At 34.0% G+C, this 17,827-nt stretch overlaps 3 protein-coding genes across 4 annotated transcripts; all 3 read left to right on the forward strand.

The window, feature by feature from the left end:
• Positions 1–4,456: 4,456 nt before the first annotated feature.
• LOC141828050 (uncharacterized) lies at positions 4,457–9,376 on the forward strand. Its single transcript, XM_074715402.1, has 2 exons — positions 4,457–4,898; positions 8,844–9,376. Exons 1-2 carry the CDS (start codon positions 4,486–4,488, stop codon positions 9,076–9,078), a joined length of 648 nt encoding a protein of 215 aa, XP_074571503.1. The 5' UTR covers positions 4,457–4,485; the 3' UTR covers positions 9,079–9,376.
• Positions 9,377–9,808: 432 nt separating this feature from the next.
• LOC141828051 (uncharacterized) lies at positions 9,809–11,621 on the forward strand. The gene is made up of 3 exons (XM_074715403.1): positions 9,809–9,870; positions 10,127–10,308; positions 11,327–11,621. Exons 2-3 carry the CDS (start codon positions 10,127–10,129, stop codon positions 11,511–11,513), a joined length of 369 nt encoding a protein of 122 aa, XP_074571504.1. The 5' UTR covers positions 9,809–9,870; the 3' UTR covers positions 11,514–11,621.
• Positions 11,622–12,510: 889 nt separating this feature from the next.
• Positions 12,511–17,318, forward strand: LOC141827598 (uncharacterized). 2 transcript variants are annotated; one of them, XM_074714886.1, is made up of 9 exons: positions 12,511–12,656; positions 13,942–14,029; positions 14,120–14,258; positions 14,343–14,451; positions 14,529–14,614; positions 16,096–16,159; positions 16,240–16,357; positions 16,537–16,691; positions 17,030–17,318. In XM_074714886.1, exons 3-9 carry the CDS (start codon positions 14,149–14,151, stop codon positions 17,108–17,110), a joined length of 723 nt encoding a protein of 240 aa, XP_074570987.1. In that variant the 5' UTR covers positions 12,511–12,656; positions 13,942–14,029; positions 14,120–14,148; the 3' UTR covers positions 17,111–17,318. The 2 variants fall into 2 exon arrangements, with proteins under 2 accessions (XP_074570987.1, XP_074570988.1); XM_074714887.1 differs by having other exon boundaries at positions 12,513–12,656; positions 14,532–14,614.
• Positions 17,319–17,827: the final 509 nt, after the last annotated feature.

The following is a 17,827-nucleotide window of genomic DNA, read 5'->3' on the forward strand; positions in this document are numbered from 1 at the left end:
ACTCATTTATCTAATTTTACGATTCAATTAATTTACTTTTAAAAAATTATTATCACTATTAAAATAAATTAAAAAATACACATAAATTTGATGAATGACCCAATCAAGAGCGAAACCACTCTATATGAACTTTAGCTAGGGGCCGATGACAAATGACAACGTTGAGAAAGAGGATGTCAAATGAGTTGGCGCGATGGGAGAAAGTAAGATAATCCAAGAGAGTCAACGGCGGAGAAAGGAAGGCAACTTGGGGTTGGGATCAATTTGGATAGATCGTCTAGCTTTGTCATTGGATTTAATGTCATAAAAATTTTAAATTCTTCAAATATAATATATTTTAGATGAAATTTAAATCTTCGTGTCCATCTCATTTAATTTTTATAATTCAATTAATTTTGAAATTGATTGATTTAATTTCTTAAAAAAATTTTATCGGCCATCATAATTAATAAATAAATAAATATAATATATGAGTGATATCTTATACGTCTTAAAACACAAGATTGTGCACAACACTAGAATCGGAGCGTTCAAAAAAATTTCAGACACTTGGAATAATATATAGTATTATTTTATATATTTTTTATTATTTATTTATTTAATACTATAATTCAACTTTTAAATTCTAAAAGAAAATTTTAAATGACTTAATTATAATTTTAAAAATAAATAAATTATAATTTTTACTTTTTTTATATTTAATATTATAATCCAACTTTTAAATTTTAAAAGGAAAATTTTAAATAATTTAATTATAAATTAAAAAATTAAAAAAATATAAAATAATGTTATTTACTGTTTCATATGTTCAAACTTTTTTTAAATATTTCGATTTTAATATCTTATACGATCGTATATTTTAAAATGCATAAAATATATATATAATCTTCGACGTCGTGATTCGTGAATCATATTTTTTTTTTTTTAATATTTCATCATAACCCGCGGCAACTAACAATAAATAATGACTGCAGGATGACAGGGATGAAGAGTTAGCCTTGCTTGGCAGCTCCTGCCTGCCTGTCCAGTGTAGCCTTCCGCCTGCTCTGCTCTGCTCTGCCTGGGATATCTCCAACTGCAAGGCACCAGGCCACCTAAGAAAACCCAGAAGCTTGTGCCTTGTGCCTCTTCCCCAAACCACCCCCCCCCCCCCCCCCCCCCCCTCTCTCTCTCTCTCTCTGCCTGTTGATGTGGACGAAGAGTATTGATTGTATTGGCTGCAGCCATAAAAGCAGCAGCAGCAGCAGCTGCTAGCTTCAATGATAGCGCTTCTGCAGCAGAGCAGCTCTGTCACTGACACTCAGCTCGTTGCGACGTCTTTAGCCTGTCTACTGTCTACCCATCTGCATATGAGCGTTGCAGTTTTGGCAAAATATTATTTTGTCAGCAAAATAACTCTTAAAAGCTTTTTTTTTATTCTTTCTTTTTTTATATATAATTAATTTAGATATTCAAATTTCATCAGATTATTTCTCTATTGAGATTTACTTTAAAAGCTTAGTACTTAAATCAAATCAGATTATTGTAAAAGATTCAGTCTTTTTGCCAATCAGTTTGTTGGGTCTTTGCTTTTTTTTTTATAAGTAGATAAATATTATTCAAATGTAAATGATGTATAACAATAATTGAGTAAATCTAGAGCCGATCCGGGTTGTACAAGAGTTTTGGGTAAAATTATAATTTTTGGATCATGGCACATGCAGTAGCATATTTAATTTTTAGAACTTGATAAATTATAATTTTCAATCAATAAGAATTTCAAGATAAAAATTTTTTATATGAAATAATGCTCTCCAAGCAACTAGAGTTTCAAGACAAAAAGGAATAATTTTTCCTATTTAAAATGATAACGATATTCTAAATAATATTTAAAACATAAAAAAAAAAAGAACCAAAAAAGTTGGGGTTTTTGAAATACTCTTTTTCTTTTTCGTAGTGAAACAGTTCCAAACGGGATGAAGATCGTTATTGAATATTAAATTTTTTTGATAATGACTCATAATATTTTCTTATATGCTCCACCAAAAGGTATAAATTTCGTCATGTTAAAACATTAAAAAAAGTATTTTGATGCACAAGGGAAAATATATAACGAGGAAATTTTAAAGACCTGCATGACTAAAAATAAGAGAAAGAAATAAAAACACAAGTTGCAAGCATGAAATTGTTGAACATGCAATACAGTTCAAAGACCTCTGTATATACCTCATTTGACTGATAATGAGATAATAATTTTATCACGTAAAAATTAAACATGTGGACTATTGAAAAAAGTTGATTAACTAGTCTTAAATTCTTCATTTTTATTATTCTTATTTTCAACAAAATCTTCATTTGCATTTGATTCATTAGTTAAAATCTGAACTAAATTTTCTGTTGTATCATGTGATTTTTACTAAAATATTTATTCAATGAACCTCTTAGGCTTTAGGCTATCTCTTACTCTTTTTTCTTTTTTTTGTCTTTTTTGATATCCAGATAGTTGTTTCATGATAATAGATAATTATGAACAATAAGCAATAAGTAAAGACCAATAAAACATAATATGGAGGAGTACTTTCGCGACGTGTGAAACCGTAGAAGGGGGCCTTGTGACCTGGGGCAGTTTGTGGCAGAGATCCACAACCCGTGGAATGAACAGAAAAAGGATCTAGTGATGAAATCCACAACTTATCAAGATCTGATTTTTGTGCTTGATGGAATGAACAGAAAAATAATCGACAATTAGGGCTCTAAAACTAGTTGATCGTTTAATTTTTTTTGGAGGGACAGATGAACAAAGAATTATAGAGTTGACCGTTCAATTTTTTTCTGATCCGATCAAATAATACTTTTAATATTGTTTGAGAGATAATAATTAAAATTTAAGAATATGAAATTTAATCTAAAAATTAAGGCTCTATTAATTTATGGGTCTGGCAGTTGCTCTAGCTAGTTACCTTGACCCAGGTCAGTCCTGAATATAAAGAATCTCGATGATGAAAAATGATCCATAATAGAATTAAAATTATATTTTGAACAAGGCTGACGATGATAGACATTAAATTGAAATTTTTCTTTAAAAAATGACATGACAATTTTTTTATTCATTCTAAAGAATTTTTTTTATCTTTCAATTATGGATTGTGATTTTATTGGATCAAGGGATGAATATTATTATTTTTTTAAAATAAATATTTTTATCAGAGCCTTCAAAACTAGTGAATTAAATACTAAATAACTTCTTTTCAAATGATTTTTTGAAAATTTATCTTTTATTAATTATTTATCTACCACTTTTTTTTTAAAATTTTACTAAGGAAGCTTTCGGCGCAAAAAAACTTTTTAAAGATAATTATCATATTTATTTAAATTCATTCACTTACTTATTTTAGAATTTTTTTAAATTCGTATAAATTCCACTTCGGTGGCAGAACCCTCCACTTCTGCAACCGATTACCGTCCCCTGCTCATGCTTCTCTCTTGCCATCCGTTGCCCGTCTCGATCTCGTTTGATTTGACGTCGTCGGTAACGTTCGAATAGCATCCTACTGACGAACGAACTCTAGTAGATTTTTTTTTATGTAAAAAATTTTTCACATTTATTTTTTATCGATCAAAAATTAGGATCCTAACAAATTATGATGAGCACTGGGCAGTCATCCTGTTACCCTGGCCTAAGGCCGGCCTTGGAGCAAACCTAATCTAGTTCTTAGTCAATACATATCATAGGTTCGATTATTCTAACTGTGCGTGCCTGTTTCATATTAAAAATCAGTGAAATAGGAGGAGCAGCTTTGGCAAAACACACCTGACTTTAGGATTTCCTGACTATAAAACTTTGGGATCACCCTTTTAAGTAGACATATCTCGCACTTACTATTAGAATTGATTCATAAATACATTTGATGTTCAATTGAATATATATATACACAGAAGTGATATTCTGTAATATTTACAGCGGACCTCCTAAAAGTTAATATCATGGCAAATAAATAGATTTTTAAAAAATTCGTCGCGCCGTCCGATCACCGCCGGCCGCCAGAATCAAAACTCAAACTAAATTTAAATCAAATTTGAACCATCATTTCAAGGATTTTTAATTTAATTTAGATTTGATTTGACTTGATTATTTTATAAAATAAATTTAAAGATCATAAAATTTAACGTACCTTGTTTACAATCTTAGGTGGATGATCAATGACCTTCGACTATAAAACTCCAGATCACTTATAAATAGGATACAAAAATTTAATATTTTTAACTTATGGATTATATATATACAACGGATGGATGGATTTTTAACTGAGCTGCAATATTTTCTTGTACAAAGCCTAGCCGGAGGCTTTTGCATTCCACTCCATAAGATATAGCGAGTGGTCCCATGTTATAATGTAAACTTGATGGGTCAGTTGAGAAAATATGTCTAAATAGAAATAAATGTAAATATTTACAAGAAATTGGTGGCTCACGAATTAGAACGCCGCATCGATTCCCCGATCCGCCATGGCTCTCCTCCCTCGGACCGCTCGCCTCGCCCTACTCTCCGCCCAAAGGGCGGCCGCGATCCCTGCGGCTGCCCCTTTCTCCTCCGCCGCCGGGTCCTCCCCGTCGGGTTCGCCCTCCCCCGCACCGTATGCCCGGCCGCCTCCCCCTTCGGCGTCGTCGCCGGCGGGACTCTCGAAGGCGGCGGAGTACGTGATCTCGAAGGTGGACGATCTGATGAACTGGGCCCGCCGCGGGTCCATCTGGCCGATGACCTTCGGGCTCGCCTGCTGCGCGGTGGAGATGATGCATGCCGGCGCCGCGCGCTATGATTTCGATCGCTTCGGCGTCATTTTTCGTCCGAGCCCTCGCCAATCTGACTGCATGATCGTCGCCGGAACACTCACCAACAAGATGGCACCTGCTCTTCGCAAGTATGATCCATTAACAATTTTATCCCCTTTATGATCTCCTCATGCATCAAGCTGATGCTTTTCCTGATGACAAAGCCTGCTTCTTTTTTGGTGGGTCTGGAGATGGATGCCTCATATCCTTAGATCAAATACTATGGAATCCCGGTGGATATGAATCTTCATCGTCTTTGCTGGAAATTTAGTTTACTAGTACTTAACATGAAAGTTATTGTCGGCCAGTTTAGGTTTTTCTATCGACATACCGCCCTTTTAGGAATTAATTTGCTCACTATCATCTTCAGACGTGGTTCAAAATTTCTTTGAATGAATAATTAATGTATAAGTTTGTGTGCAAGTATAGTGGTTCTACAAGCTATTTAGTTCTCTATTAGGTAATATCATCACATCCTCTAAAATGACTGGCTAATATATGAGAATATTGTGATTACTGATTGCTTTTATTTGATTGTTTATGCCGTATCATTTGCTTATTTGCATTCTTCTTCTTGGTGTATAAGTATCTCAGTGGGTTTGTTGTTGGATTATTGTTGATGGGACATTGCAGTGCCTATCTAAGGAGTGGAACAAGTTTTCATTTGTATTGATCATAGGCTTAATGTTGTATGCTCTTGGTTGAATCATATGCTGTTTTTTCTTAAATTACCATGGTGATTCTCTCCTGTTAATCTTAAATAACCATGTTGATTTAATCTCTCATAGAAAACACCATTCTTAAAAATAGTTAGGGGAATTTTCAGGAAAGCTCATGTTATCCTTCTTTTTTCTCTCTCTTTATATTTGCTTATTTTATCTTCTCATTCCATTTTCACCACTCATTAGCACTACCATCACTTCTAATCTTCCTACCTTCATCAATTTTTTTTTGATCAACTGTAAATGCATTTCATCCCTTCTGTGGCTTTATGATTTGGAGTTCTCAAGCAAGAGAAAATGAGTGAGAAAGTGAGAGGCTGGAAGCCTGCAACTTCCAGTCCATTTTCTTTAAGTTTTCAGTATGTCCTTTCAACATAGTGGAACTTGTACATTATACTCTACTTAGTGACCTCTAAGTATATCAGCTACCAGTCATATTGTCTCAACATATTATGTTGGCTCCATTGTTTTCTCTCTCTCTTCTCATTGAGATCTAATTAGGTCCAATTGATAGTTTTTTCCATGCAAACTTCCGGCCCACCTTTTCTGGATTTTTATATGCTCCTATCTTGTTTGTCTGTAGTTAATGAGACAAGATTCTGCTATGATCTTTAGCCTGTGATCCAAGGTTGATTCAAAGAAAGTAATGAAATGAGACCTAGGTGATTAAGGTAAGACAACTGTTTGTTCCATGAGGTAATATGTGTATTAGTGCAAGCCTTACTCCAAGGTAGACTTTGTGTGACAAAAGGTGATACTTTTTGAGATATCACATCTGTTTGAAGAGGACATAAGGGATAACCCCAACTGAATGATGAAGGTAGGCCAAATTCAATATCTTGAAAATAATTTCCAAGGTCCTTACAACTAAACTAGTTTTCACCTTCAGGGCTTCATCTTTGAGATACCACTTACCAATATGGTAGTCTTTGCATCCGCATAAGCGTATATGTCATTGGATTGACATTGCTTTTTTTATTATTATTTTCAGTTTCTGTTTGCTAATGCTTTGCAACCATCACATCATCCATTATGATCAAGCCATGTATGTTCCAACTATTCAGGGTCAACTACAGCAATCTTTTCTCTCCATTGAGTTCCATGCAAAGCTATATTACTTATAATATTCAAATTACTGACATTGTCCCACTCTTATTGGATTAAGACTTCTAATTGTAGAATTGGTCATCTTTGAAAATGTCTATATGATCTCATCTTTGAAACCCGTGCCTATACGATCTAAATCTATTTTCTTTGAATATCTAATCAATTGTATGTGTTGCTTTCTAATTGTACGTGTTCGTTCGAGTCTAAGCGATAAATGGTGATTACTCTATAAGATCTCCATTTCAAATACCTAATGGTATCTTTATCATAGTTCTTTCAGTAATTTCAAGTCCATCGATCATTTATTATTCCTCGATGCATTTTTTGTTACTTGTTGCTGATGTTAGTTATTATTATTTTTATTGTTCACTTTCTTCTGTGTCTAGGATATTAAATGAGGTAACTTAGTTCGATTGTTTTTGCTGATCCAGCTATTATTTTGTTAGTTGTCATTTAATAAAAATTATTTTGTGAACCTTATCAATTAAACAATATTGTTAAAAGAAAAAATGTTTTACTGCAAAGGAAAGATCAATTATTTCTTGTTGCTAATGCTTTTTTTTTGATTTTGTTATAGAGTAACACTTAATATTGTTATAGATGCATACAAAGCTCACATGTTTTAAACAATTAAATAGCTGATATTGGTTGCTTCTCCAATATGTTAGTATTTGTGATGCAACACCAAATTCAGATTCTCAAAACTCAAATATTATTATGAAGAAGATGAGTAACATAAGGGGATTAAGGTCTATTTCAAAGACTCTAACCAAATAAAATTGGAGATAAACTAAAATGTTCTAACAAAGAAATAATCTTATTGCTAAAAGACTCAAATAAACTTGGAATAAAAGACTATAACCAAATAAAATTGTACATAAACTAAAGTATTCTAACAAATAAATAATCCTGTATTAGCAGGTGCACCAAATTGTCTGTGCCACCCTGTTCCACTTTTTATCCCCAAATTCAGGACACAGCAAGAGATGATAAAAGAACAATTGATTAAAATTGTTTTCTAAGTACATACTAAGCCAAAAAAATTGAAATCAACTGAAATGTTTGTAAAGTTGTAAATGCATAAAAGAAAGTAAATCAACAAGCGGAAGCTCCATAGTTCAAGGAGTCCTTTTACACCAACAACAAATCTAAGAACATCTAGTGACTCACTGTAACCACTCCCCTTGAGTGGGTCTGGAGGCAAAAACAAAGGGGGGTATTAGCTTTGAAGAGCTAAGTGTGAATATAGCAGGATTTATGGACAAATAGAAAGATAAAATAATAACGTAAAATGGCATATGTTAATATTATTAACACTATCTGTATGTAAGTTGAGCACTACACAGACACCTTGTGCACTTGAAGATGGGTATGACTATTGCAATAGTAGAGGGCTCACATTGCATATTCAACGGATTGAATGCGATGTTGGCATAATGCTCACGTATCTGCCAACCAGAAAGTCAAGGTCTAAATACATCATCATACTATTAGCATCTCTTTGTAGTGTTATCTCATCCTAGGTTATGATTCATTTCTCGTTCATCAACAACATCTATAGGACTATAGGAAGTGGTAAAGACATATATAAAAAGAATTAACTATCAGTAACAATGCACTAAAAATAAAGCCTAATGATTTGTGAATCAAAATAGTAATTAAAATTTAAAAGGTCAAGCCAGAATTTCCTACTCTTTGATTGTGGTTTTTGCCCGAGGTCACCTGACTAATTTCTACTACATGCTTCGCTAATCACTTTTAACAAAAGAATGTATGCAGAAAAGGGTGTTGGATGTTTTGTAAACCTCAACTGCTAACAAGCAAAATTCTATCATTGCCATTCCAACTTTTTGTTTGGCTAAAAGCATAAGCCAAAGTAATGAAGATTCAGGATATAGAAACATGATGCGTCTTTTACTTTGTAAAGGTGACATGAGTTTTATGCTTTTGTTCGGAAGGCTGAAACTTGAAAACACTAACTAGCAGAGTATGAATCTCAAGTATTTTTCATATCATCATAGTTTTAGATTTGAATTATGTAAATGTCTTCATGATTATGATATTTCAGAGTAGATCGCTACCTATAGACAGCTAGTTCATATTCACTTTAGTTATTTGCAATTCTATCTTAATTATGGAATTGAAAATAAAACTTGTCTCCGTTCTTCACACCTTCACTGAACTTCTCCTTTGCGCTTCGTCCAGGGTTTATGATCAGATGCCTGAACCTCGATGGGTTATCTCCATGGGTAGCTGTGCTAATGGCGGAGGCTACTATCACTACTCATACTCTGTTGTTCGCGGCTGCGACAGGATCGTCCCTGTCGACATTTACGTCCCTGGATGCCCTCCCACTGCTGAGGCACTGCTCTATGGCGTCCTTCAGCTCCAGAAGAAGATTAACAGGCGCAAGGATTTCCTTCTCTGGTGGACCAAGTAGAACATTCAATCAATCACTCCACAAAGGATCATAAATCATATTTCTCAGACTATGGATTAATGCTATGTTATGAAGTCAAGATATTCAACTGTCTCCACTAAATAAGTCAATGCAGTTTCTGCATTAGCTTGAATACTTCACCAATGTCTTGTGATTTTGTGCAAAACAACCTTTTTAATTATGTTGTGTGATTTGTGTTAAAGAGTTTTTGGTCAGGCCTTTTATGAGAAGGTGAAGCCAGAATATGGATTCTTATTATTTTGTTATTGTCGAGTAATTGGTGTCAATGTTCTTAAAATGATATTTATGCAATTGCCAACTTATCTATTTATAGCAATTATAATTTTTCAAAGAAAAAAAGATAATTTAATTATTATTTTCTTTCATTTTTAATAAGAAGCCACAAATTGCTGTTACAAAAGCTCCTATAATTCTATCATTCTAATTTTTCTCTCAATTTTTTTTTTTGTAAATGTCATTGGAAAATCGCCTGTAATTTTATTTAAAAAAGTAAGGATTATTTTGAAGATTTATAGAAATATAAAATAAAATAAAATTATAATAAAAGAAGTTTGAGAGGTAAATTATATAAAAAAATTTCCATTATTTTTTTAGCTTCCTAGTTTTTCCGGATGCAGAATTACCAAATTGCCCACGACAACCCTAAGCAGTCACTTGAAATCACCAAACTACCCCCATCGACCTCTATTGATAAGTTGCCGATACCTTGATCCAAAGCGCTTCTGCTGCCTCTCCACTCTGCGATCTCTTCGCTGTGGAGTTGTTTGATAGGTAATCTCCTTGTTTTTTTCCCCCTGAGATCAAATGCGTTATCCATCACAAGTGTTTCTTACAAATCCACTGTGATCTAAGGTTTTCATCGCGCCGATTCCTCTTGATTTGATCGTAACGTTGATTTTAAGGGTAGAATGGATCACTAAACACGTCTTTGAGCTTCCCCATTTTTTTCTTCGAATTTATGCTTTTCTAGTTGTTTCTTTTTGGAGCTAGAAATGGACTGATAGAATTAGTGTCTATATTTTGGTAGATGGCGGCGAGACTTCAGCAGCTGCGATCTAAGGCTGTGCAAGCCTCTGAATTTGTCTCTAAGCACGGATGCGCTTACTACAAGGAGCTTATGGAGAAGAACAAGCATCATATTGTGCAGCCACCGACCGTCGAAAAGTGCCGAGAGTTGTCAAAGAAGCTCTTTTACACTCGTCTTGCAAGGTTCGCCCCCTTTATACATTATGCCTGCTTGGCTGCTCTATTAGGCCTGAACTGTGTGATGGGTAAAAACTTTGCTCTTCTGTGTTGGTCAGCTGTTAGAGCGAGGTATCAGCGAACGATTGTAGATTTCTTCTTAGATTATTTTTTATTTGTTTTTGAAAATGAAAATACAATTCAATTTGGGCATAAAAGGTTAATTATCACGGATTACAACTATCTTGATGAAAAAAATGTATGGCATTAGTAAAATAGTCTTATAAGTTAGTTAGTTCAGCTTGTGACTACATTAGAACAAAATACATATTGCCCCTATAGCTGATAGCCATAACTATAACTACTTTTGGAATATTTATATGAGGAAACACTCTATTGAAGCAAAAGGATTTAGGTCAGGAATTTGACTTTGTGAAGAACTGGTGTTTAATGTGAAGCTTGTAAATTGCAACATATTCAACTAATAACTAGTTTTTAAGTGTTTGGAGTTTTTGTAGACTCAGTGAAACTTATTTCTTTAAGATTTCGGTGCTTTTACATAATGGAAGTTCAAAGCTACTACTTATTGACAAAATAGCTTGCAACTATGAGTGATCTTCATCTGGAAGGTTTTGAGACAAATATCATTAATCTGATGTGGTTGAGATAGCTGGTGAATGTTATCTTTTTTAAATCTTTCAATTTGTTATCTTGATACTTGTACTTTTTTTGTTTTTTCAACTACGATTTTTGGTCCTGGTTTACTTGAGAGGGTAATTAGCAAGGTGAAGGGGTTTCAGCTTAATTTCAGTTTGAATTTCTTTTAACTATTATGCTTCTGTATATTTTGGAAGTTCTATAGTAAATTGATAAACCTAATCGTTCATGGTCGCCCTGGAATGATTGTTTAACCATGCTGCTAGACTCGAATAGCATCCACTATAGAATGTATTCTACATGACTCTAGGAATGTTGGGCAAGTTGAGTGATTGTTTAAATCACAGGTCAACAGTGATGATAGCTATGTTACATGGTTTTATTACAGTATACCTGGGCGTTATGAGTCATTCTGGAAGGAGCTTGATGGAGTGAAGCACATCGGGCGAAACAGAAACGAGCTCAAAATTGAGGATGCAGGGATTGCAGCATTATTCGGGCTCGAGTTGTACGCATGGTTCTGTGTTGGCGAGATAGTGGGAAGAGGATTTACTTTCACCGGTTACTACGTCTAAAATCTAAAGCAAGGTCCTTTTGTTTTTTGTTAGGTTTTTGATGGTGGATGATGGGTTTCCTTTCATCTGTCATTGATTTTGCCCATAAATTCATTAAGCTTCAAATCAGCTAGACATAATTGTAAGTTTATGAATAGTTGGGGGTGTCTTTGTCATCAGAGTTAAATGCATGCTCTTCCTCTGAGGCAAATGAAGGAAACTCTTACGAACGATCTAGTTATCTACACAAGACAGCAAAACCATATTCATTCGTATTATTTGATTCCACCTCTTAACTATTAAGATACTATGGATTATAACTTTCTTGAGGTTTTGGTGAGCTAACAGATTATGTAATTTGTTCTTGTTTTTCACTTGGTTATAACTTGTTCGACCCGATCGAAGCATTTGGTTCGATTTTGGACTTTTAAAGTTGTCGAGTGTTATTCTGTTTTGTAAGTGAAAGGCTCATTGAAAATTTGAGATTGTGTATGTAATAACATTGTCATTTCATTAGAATGATTATATATATGTATATTATTTGTTGATTGAAAATAAAATTGAATTTTGACGAAGTTGAGATAATGTCTTTTTTCATTGTGATCCATTATAATTTTTTGATTTATTTTTTCATAGATGATTGTGGGGTCGATCGTGTGGAGGCGGATGATCGATTTATCTTTTTGTTGAAGTTGATTGAAAACAAAATTAGTTAGTCCATGTGATTATTTAATAATAAATAATATTTTTTATAATAAAATGTCTATTTCTCAAATTCATGATGTTTTATATTAGACGCAGAATGATGAGGAACGAGATAAACAAAGAAAATTATTAAAGATTAAAAATAAGATAGGAAAATAAAATATTTAAGGAACGCATATTGAACGAGTAAATTAAATGTATGTATAATAATAAAATTTAAATGGGTGATTCGATCAGCTGTTTACTCCCAACAGCCAACACCAGATGCAGCCGAAAATTGCCATAAAAGGGTGTCCGGACAAGACAGGAGACACGCAGTGGGGAGGCGGCTTCTTACCCTCTTCGACTTCGACGACGACCAAGCCAACTAAAAAGACGGTTTGATTTCGCCGCAAGCTCGGACACTGGACGCCACGCGCGTCGGCGCCGACGAGTGCGACCGAACCCCGTTCACCCGAGGTCTGACGTGATCCTTTCCTTCTCAATTTGGTTTTTTTTTTACCTTTTCAATGATTTCGTTCGATTTCTCGCTTGTTCTGTCTTAGCTGATGTTATCGATGGCGTCGATCTATACCCTCCCTTTGCCTCGCTACTCTCGCGATTTGGGGCATCTTGTTGCCCTAGATGAGTCTATGCGAAATCCTTATCAAAATCGATTCTTTTGTATATTGAATCTTCTGATTTCTGTTTCTGGTACTCGTCGATCTCTTGCTGGGCGATGGTTTTAGTTGATGCGTCTGGGAATTGGATATTCAATTTTAGGTTTCTTATCGTTAATTCTTGCGAAGAAGGTTGAGTTGTGTGATAGTGTCGTGCTGGAATAAGTTACTGACGTTAACATTATAATCAAAGAAAAGTTGGAATATTGTGAATGCTCAAGTGAAGGAATTTACAAGAGGAATTTGGTAATAGCATTATATGTACGTAGATTGTTTATTTAACCCATGCCTCTATATAGTAAACAATGGATCTAGATCTCGGAGCAGAGAAGAATAAAGAAAATTTGTGATGTCACAGTGAGAATTAAGAGCACTTCTTTCTTCCCGTCAATAGGGAATGAATAAATTAGGACTATTTCTTTAAAAGAAAATCATTTTAAAACACTATTATTGGAATTTCTCGTGTAATATTTATAGTTCGGCGTAGATTTCTCTGCTGCACAATTTCCTTACTTGACTCTATATTTTACGGTACTTACTACACAGTCAACTCTATAATTTTTTTTATGAGCTGACATGATTTTAATCAAATTGAGCTAGCAGAAATGTTTTTCTTGCTTTAAGATCATTGAATGCAAAATTTTAGTAAGCAAGATAAACTTTTTAAAAGATTTGGTTAAACATCTTAGTTGCCTAGGCCTCAAAACTGTATTGTCCTACCAAACTATGCATTGAACTGGACACCAAAATTCTAAGCTGAAAGTGTTATTGGTCTCTAGTAGTTTTGGTGAATTGAGCACCCCAGTCAGCGTATTAGTTGTGTTTATCTTGCACAAATATTTGCCCTTGTTGTATATGACCTCCAATTTCTGTATCTTTCATAACAATAAATTTATTTGTTACTTTACCTTGGCCAGAGATACTATTCAAGCAATAGTAGTTAGAGTTAATTTCCTGCATTTTACTATTAATCTTATTCGGATAGCCACTTCTTTTTGTAGTCCACTAAAATATCCTTTCACAATCTCTAATATCTGAATTCTGGCACATCTTTTTTCAATTAATATTGATCTAACTGTTTGCAGAAATCATACTGATAGCTGATTGTAGTATCTTCAGGTTTCATTAAAGATATTCATATAACATTTTGCTTAACTGATGATTGTTGCTAAGGTAAGTATTTAGTGCAATCAAATGTTAACTTTTCTAATGGCATAAAGATATGCAATTAAGTTGGTGTTGCCTTTCAATTCCTTTGTATAGGTTGGGTTTGAATAAAGTAAATCAGCTTGATGGATGATATTTATGGAAAGATAGATGTTTTTCCAGAGCACTTCCAGCCCATCAAAGCATCTGAAAGTTCTCCACAAGGAAGCAATTCAAGAGATGATCATAAACTGAGGTGAAATATTACATAGTTATATGCATGTATTTCAGTTCTGTTGGACTTACACCATCGCATTTCCTGTTTGCTTCATTGGTCCAGATCACGAAGTCATTCATGGACTGTAAGAAGGGTGATTGGAGCTGCATCTCTTTTGAACTTGTTTTCTCTACCTCGTCTTCCATGGGGATCTGGTGAAGATGATGAGAAGGTTACTACATGGTTTTTAGTATCCAAGTGCCTTGAGTCAAGTTCATATTAAGCTACTGAGAATAATTTTCTTACTAGCAGGTCGAACTTACTAGAGCAGAACTGGAGTCCCTTCAGTCTGAAATTGTAGATGCAGAGGACAGAGAGATGCATCTAAAAGCTCAGTAAGTTCCATTATCTTTACCATGACCTCAAATTATCATGACTTCAGAATAATTTTGCTGTATGGATTCTAATTGGTATTCTACTTGTCTTTCTTCAATACTTGGACTCTAAGTTTACCCCCTCCAACCCTGTTTTGGACATTGAAACTCCAACACTGACATCAGAGTGGACACCCGACAATTGACACCTCATTCATCACACGTAAAATTTTTTAGAAATGCTTGTGGTTGATATTCAAATCCACTTCTATATCAGATACTTGTATATGAGTTCAAGTAACAAATCTTTTCAGGGGTGCCTTCAACCTCTAGTACATAAGAATGTTTTGAGATTGGAAACTCTAGTCCAACATATTAAATAAATACATAACTTATAACCCTACTTTTATAGAGATTTAATATTAAAAACTTGAACTACACTCTTTTTTGGAACAAGCATAAGTGAAGATCAGAGATGACGACTTTTGTTTATATGGTAACTGTTGTTATTGATCAAAACTAGATTACTAAGATGCTGTCTTAGCCTACGTAAATTGGGTTATCTTAAAATATGGATATTAATCTGTGTTATTACCTTAAATATACATATGAGTTATATCTTTGTTCACATGTTTCACTTTCAGCCATAGTATCATGCTTTGCTGTATGCTTATATGCAATTTAAGGTCCTATCTACTAGGAGTCGAGACCTGGAACATTAGAGTACTTTATCCTTTTAGTTCCCAATGACTTGAAATGTTTGCATTATCTGACCCTGTTTTAAATGCTGCAAACTCTCTTTTGCCTACTACTCTATTCATCTTATTTCACCTATTCAATGAATTTTATATGTTGGAATTCACCTATATGTGGCGTAGTAGAATGAGAAATTCAATTGGATGTTTTGAGTTGGTAGGAGAAAATATAGTTTTAATTGTTCTCCAGCAGTTAGTATAACTTGATAGATATTAAAATGAAAGGCAATATATTAAATATGGTATGGATCTGTTCATAATGGTTCATAGTGTATCTTAATAAATTGTATTAATTAGAGATACATTGTGAGGCATAGAGTCAGGAAATAACTTTACTCAACAGTTACTTTAGTTTGGAATAGGATTTTTTTAGCCCACTTAAAAAAATTGAAACATACGGCTTTGTTGTTTTGGCACCCTGGAAGAGTCTGTTCGTTGATTTTTCATTGGTTATGCAGTTATGGTTATAACTTGAAGGACTACATCTGATCCATGGTTAAAGGGCCAGAATTAGTAGCCCAATACTAAGGTGCATGAGCATCCAGCAGATCCTGCATCAGTTAATTTTATAGACAGATACACATAGATGTCACTGATTAAACCTAATATAGTTGCATAGAGTACCCTTTTGATATCACTTGAGATACTACATTGTTTTTCTTCTATGACTGGTTAGTAACCTAGTAGCTAAAATTGTGGTTTCACTTTGATCTGCTTGATGTAAAAAAACTCTCGCTTTTGTGCCAGGCTGGAACACGTTGATGGCATTTTGAGATGCGCACGGCTTTGTGGTTATCTCTATGTTCGAACTGTAAGTTTATCTGCCCCCTCTTTCTTTCTCTCTCTCCCAACTTTATGAGGACTATAGCAACTTGAATCTCTTTTGTGTAGAGATGGACACAACTTCCTGGAGAACCTCCTATAATAGATGATGATGATATAGATGATTGGCTTCCCCGATTTGTTATACTCCACGGTTCATCTATCTATTATTATCTCAGATCCTTTGGTAATTTTCTTGCATCTTTAGTTGCATTATTTCCTTTAAATCTCGTCTTCACTTATTTTCTTCTATTAAAAGAATTGTGCAAATGATTATTTCTCAATTGATATTGTTAGACGCACAAGAAAGCAACACAAGATTCTTTATGCTTGTTCAAATCTTTATTTGTTTTACCATTTCCCCAGATATGAGTCCCCAAGATACAACAAATTTATCTGAAATTGTTGAAATGGGACCGCTACCAAGCTTCGTTGACGAAGACAAAGAAACGAGATATGCCTTTTACATTTTGACCAATCAAGGATTGCGATTTGAATGCTCAAGTATTTCTCAAGGACAGGTAAATTATGCTTTTAAGTTCTTTTTTTTTTGTTAAGTTCTAACAGCCCACCCTTCATCTACAACATCATTTATCTAGAATATGATAACAAAAAACTGATTTGTTTAGTTTGTGAGCTCCAAATGATATTGGGATTGGTTTACTATTTGTTAGTTTCAAGCCAATCACAATATCGAATAAGCATCTCGTCTGAGCACCTTCAAGATAACCAAAATTTTCCTCCTGACAAATCAATTAACTCGATCAATATCTGTTTGTAAATTTTGTTATCTTAAGCGATATGGCAACAAGCTATTCCTCTTGTGATATTGAATACAAGGTTTATCCTCCTGTTTCAGGTGGAATCATGGTTGTCTACATTACGAACAGATTGCAAACTCGAGTCTGGGTCAACTCTTCAAGATTTAACGAAATCATAGGATCTATTGTATAGATAATCACTTAGCAATTTGTAAATATTTCACGGCCATTTCTCTGTAAGTTATGTACATTAATGTCCTCCATATATTCTCATTGCTATTTCAATTGGGTGTTTTTGTAGCTTGTTCGCTTATGTTCTACTCTGTAAGACTGCAAACAGGCATTTTTAAAAATCATTATCTACTTTTTTTTTTCTCTATTTGTCTATTTTGCGTCAATATTTTGAATTACTCGACTTGAATATTATGTAACTTTACATTGAGCTTAGTGGAGTTTTGATGAGCTTCTAATAAGTTTCCTATGCATCAGATTCTTAGAGTCGATAAAATTAATATATCCTCATATTGGTATGATATTATTTATTTTGAGTTTTAATTCCATTGTAATTTTATTTAAAAATATTTTATTCTAATAATTTTTTTTCCGTTTTATAAATTTATAATCTTTTTAATCTCAATAATCTTTTCTTCAAACGAAGGAACTGTCATACTTCAATCAAAATCACTTCTTTTCATTACATCGCATGTTTCATGTGTACTATTTGGAGCCTCCATTTACCAAGGGGTGGAGCAAGAATTTTTGCCGAGGGGGGGCCATTTTTGCCAAGGGGCTTCCAGTGAGGAAGGTACAAGGAGACGAGAGTAAAGCCATGGACTTTGAACACAGAGTTGCTGCTTTGGTCGGAGCCTTCGGACTCTCGCCGCTGATAATGTACA

The sequence above is a fragment of the Curcuma longa genome, chromosome 4, assembly GCF_044706935.1.
Source record: "Curcuma longa cultivar G26 ecotype Majalengka, Jawa Barat chromosome 4, ITB_CL_G26_1.1, whole genome shotgun sequence".
NCBI classification, from domain to species: domain Eukaryota; kingdom Viridiplantae; phylum Streptophyta; class Magnoliopsida; order Zingiberales; family Zingiberaceae; genus Curcuma; species Curcuma longa.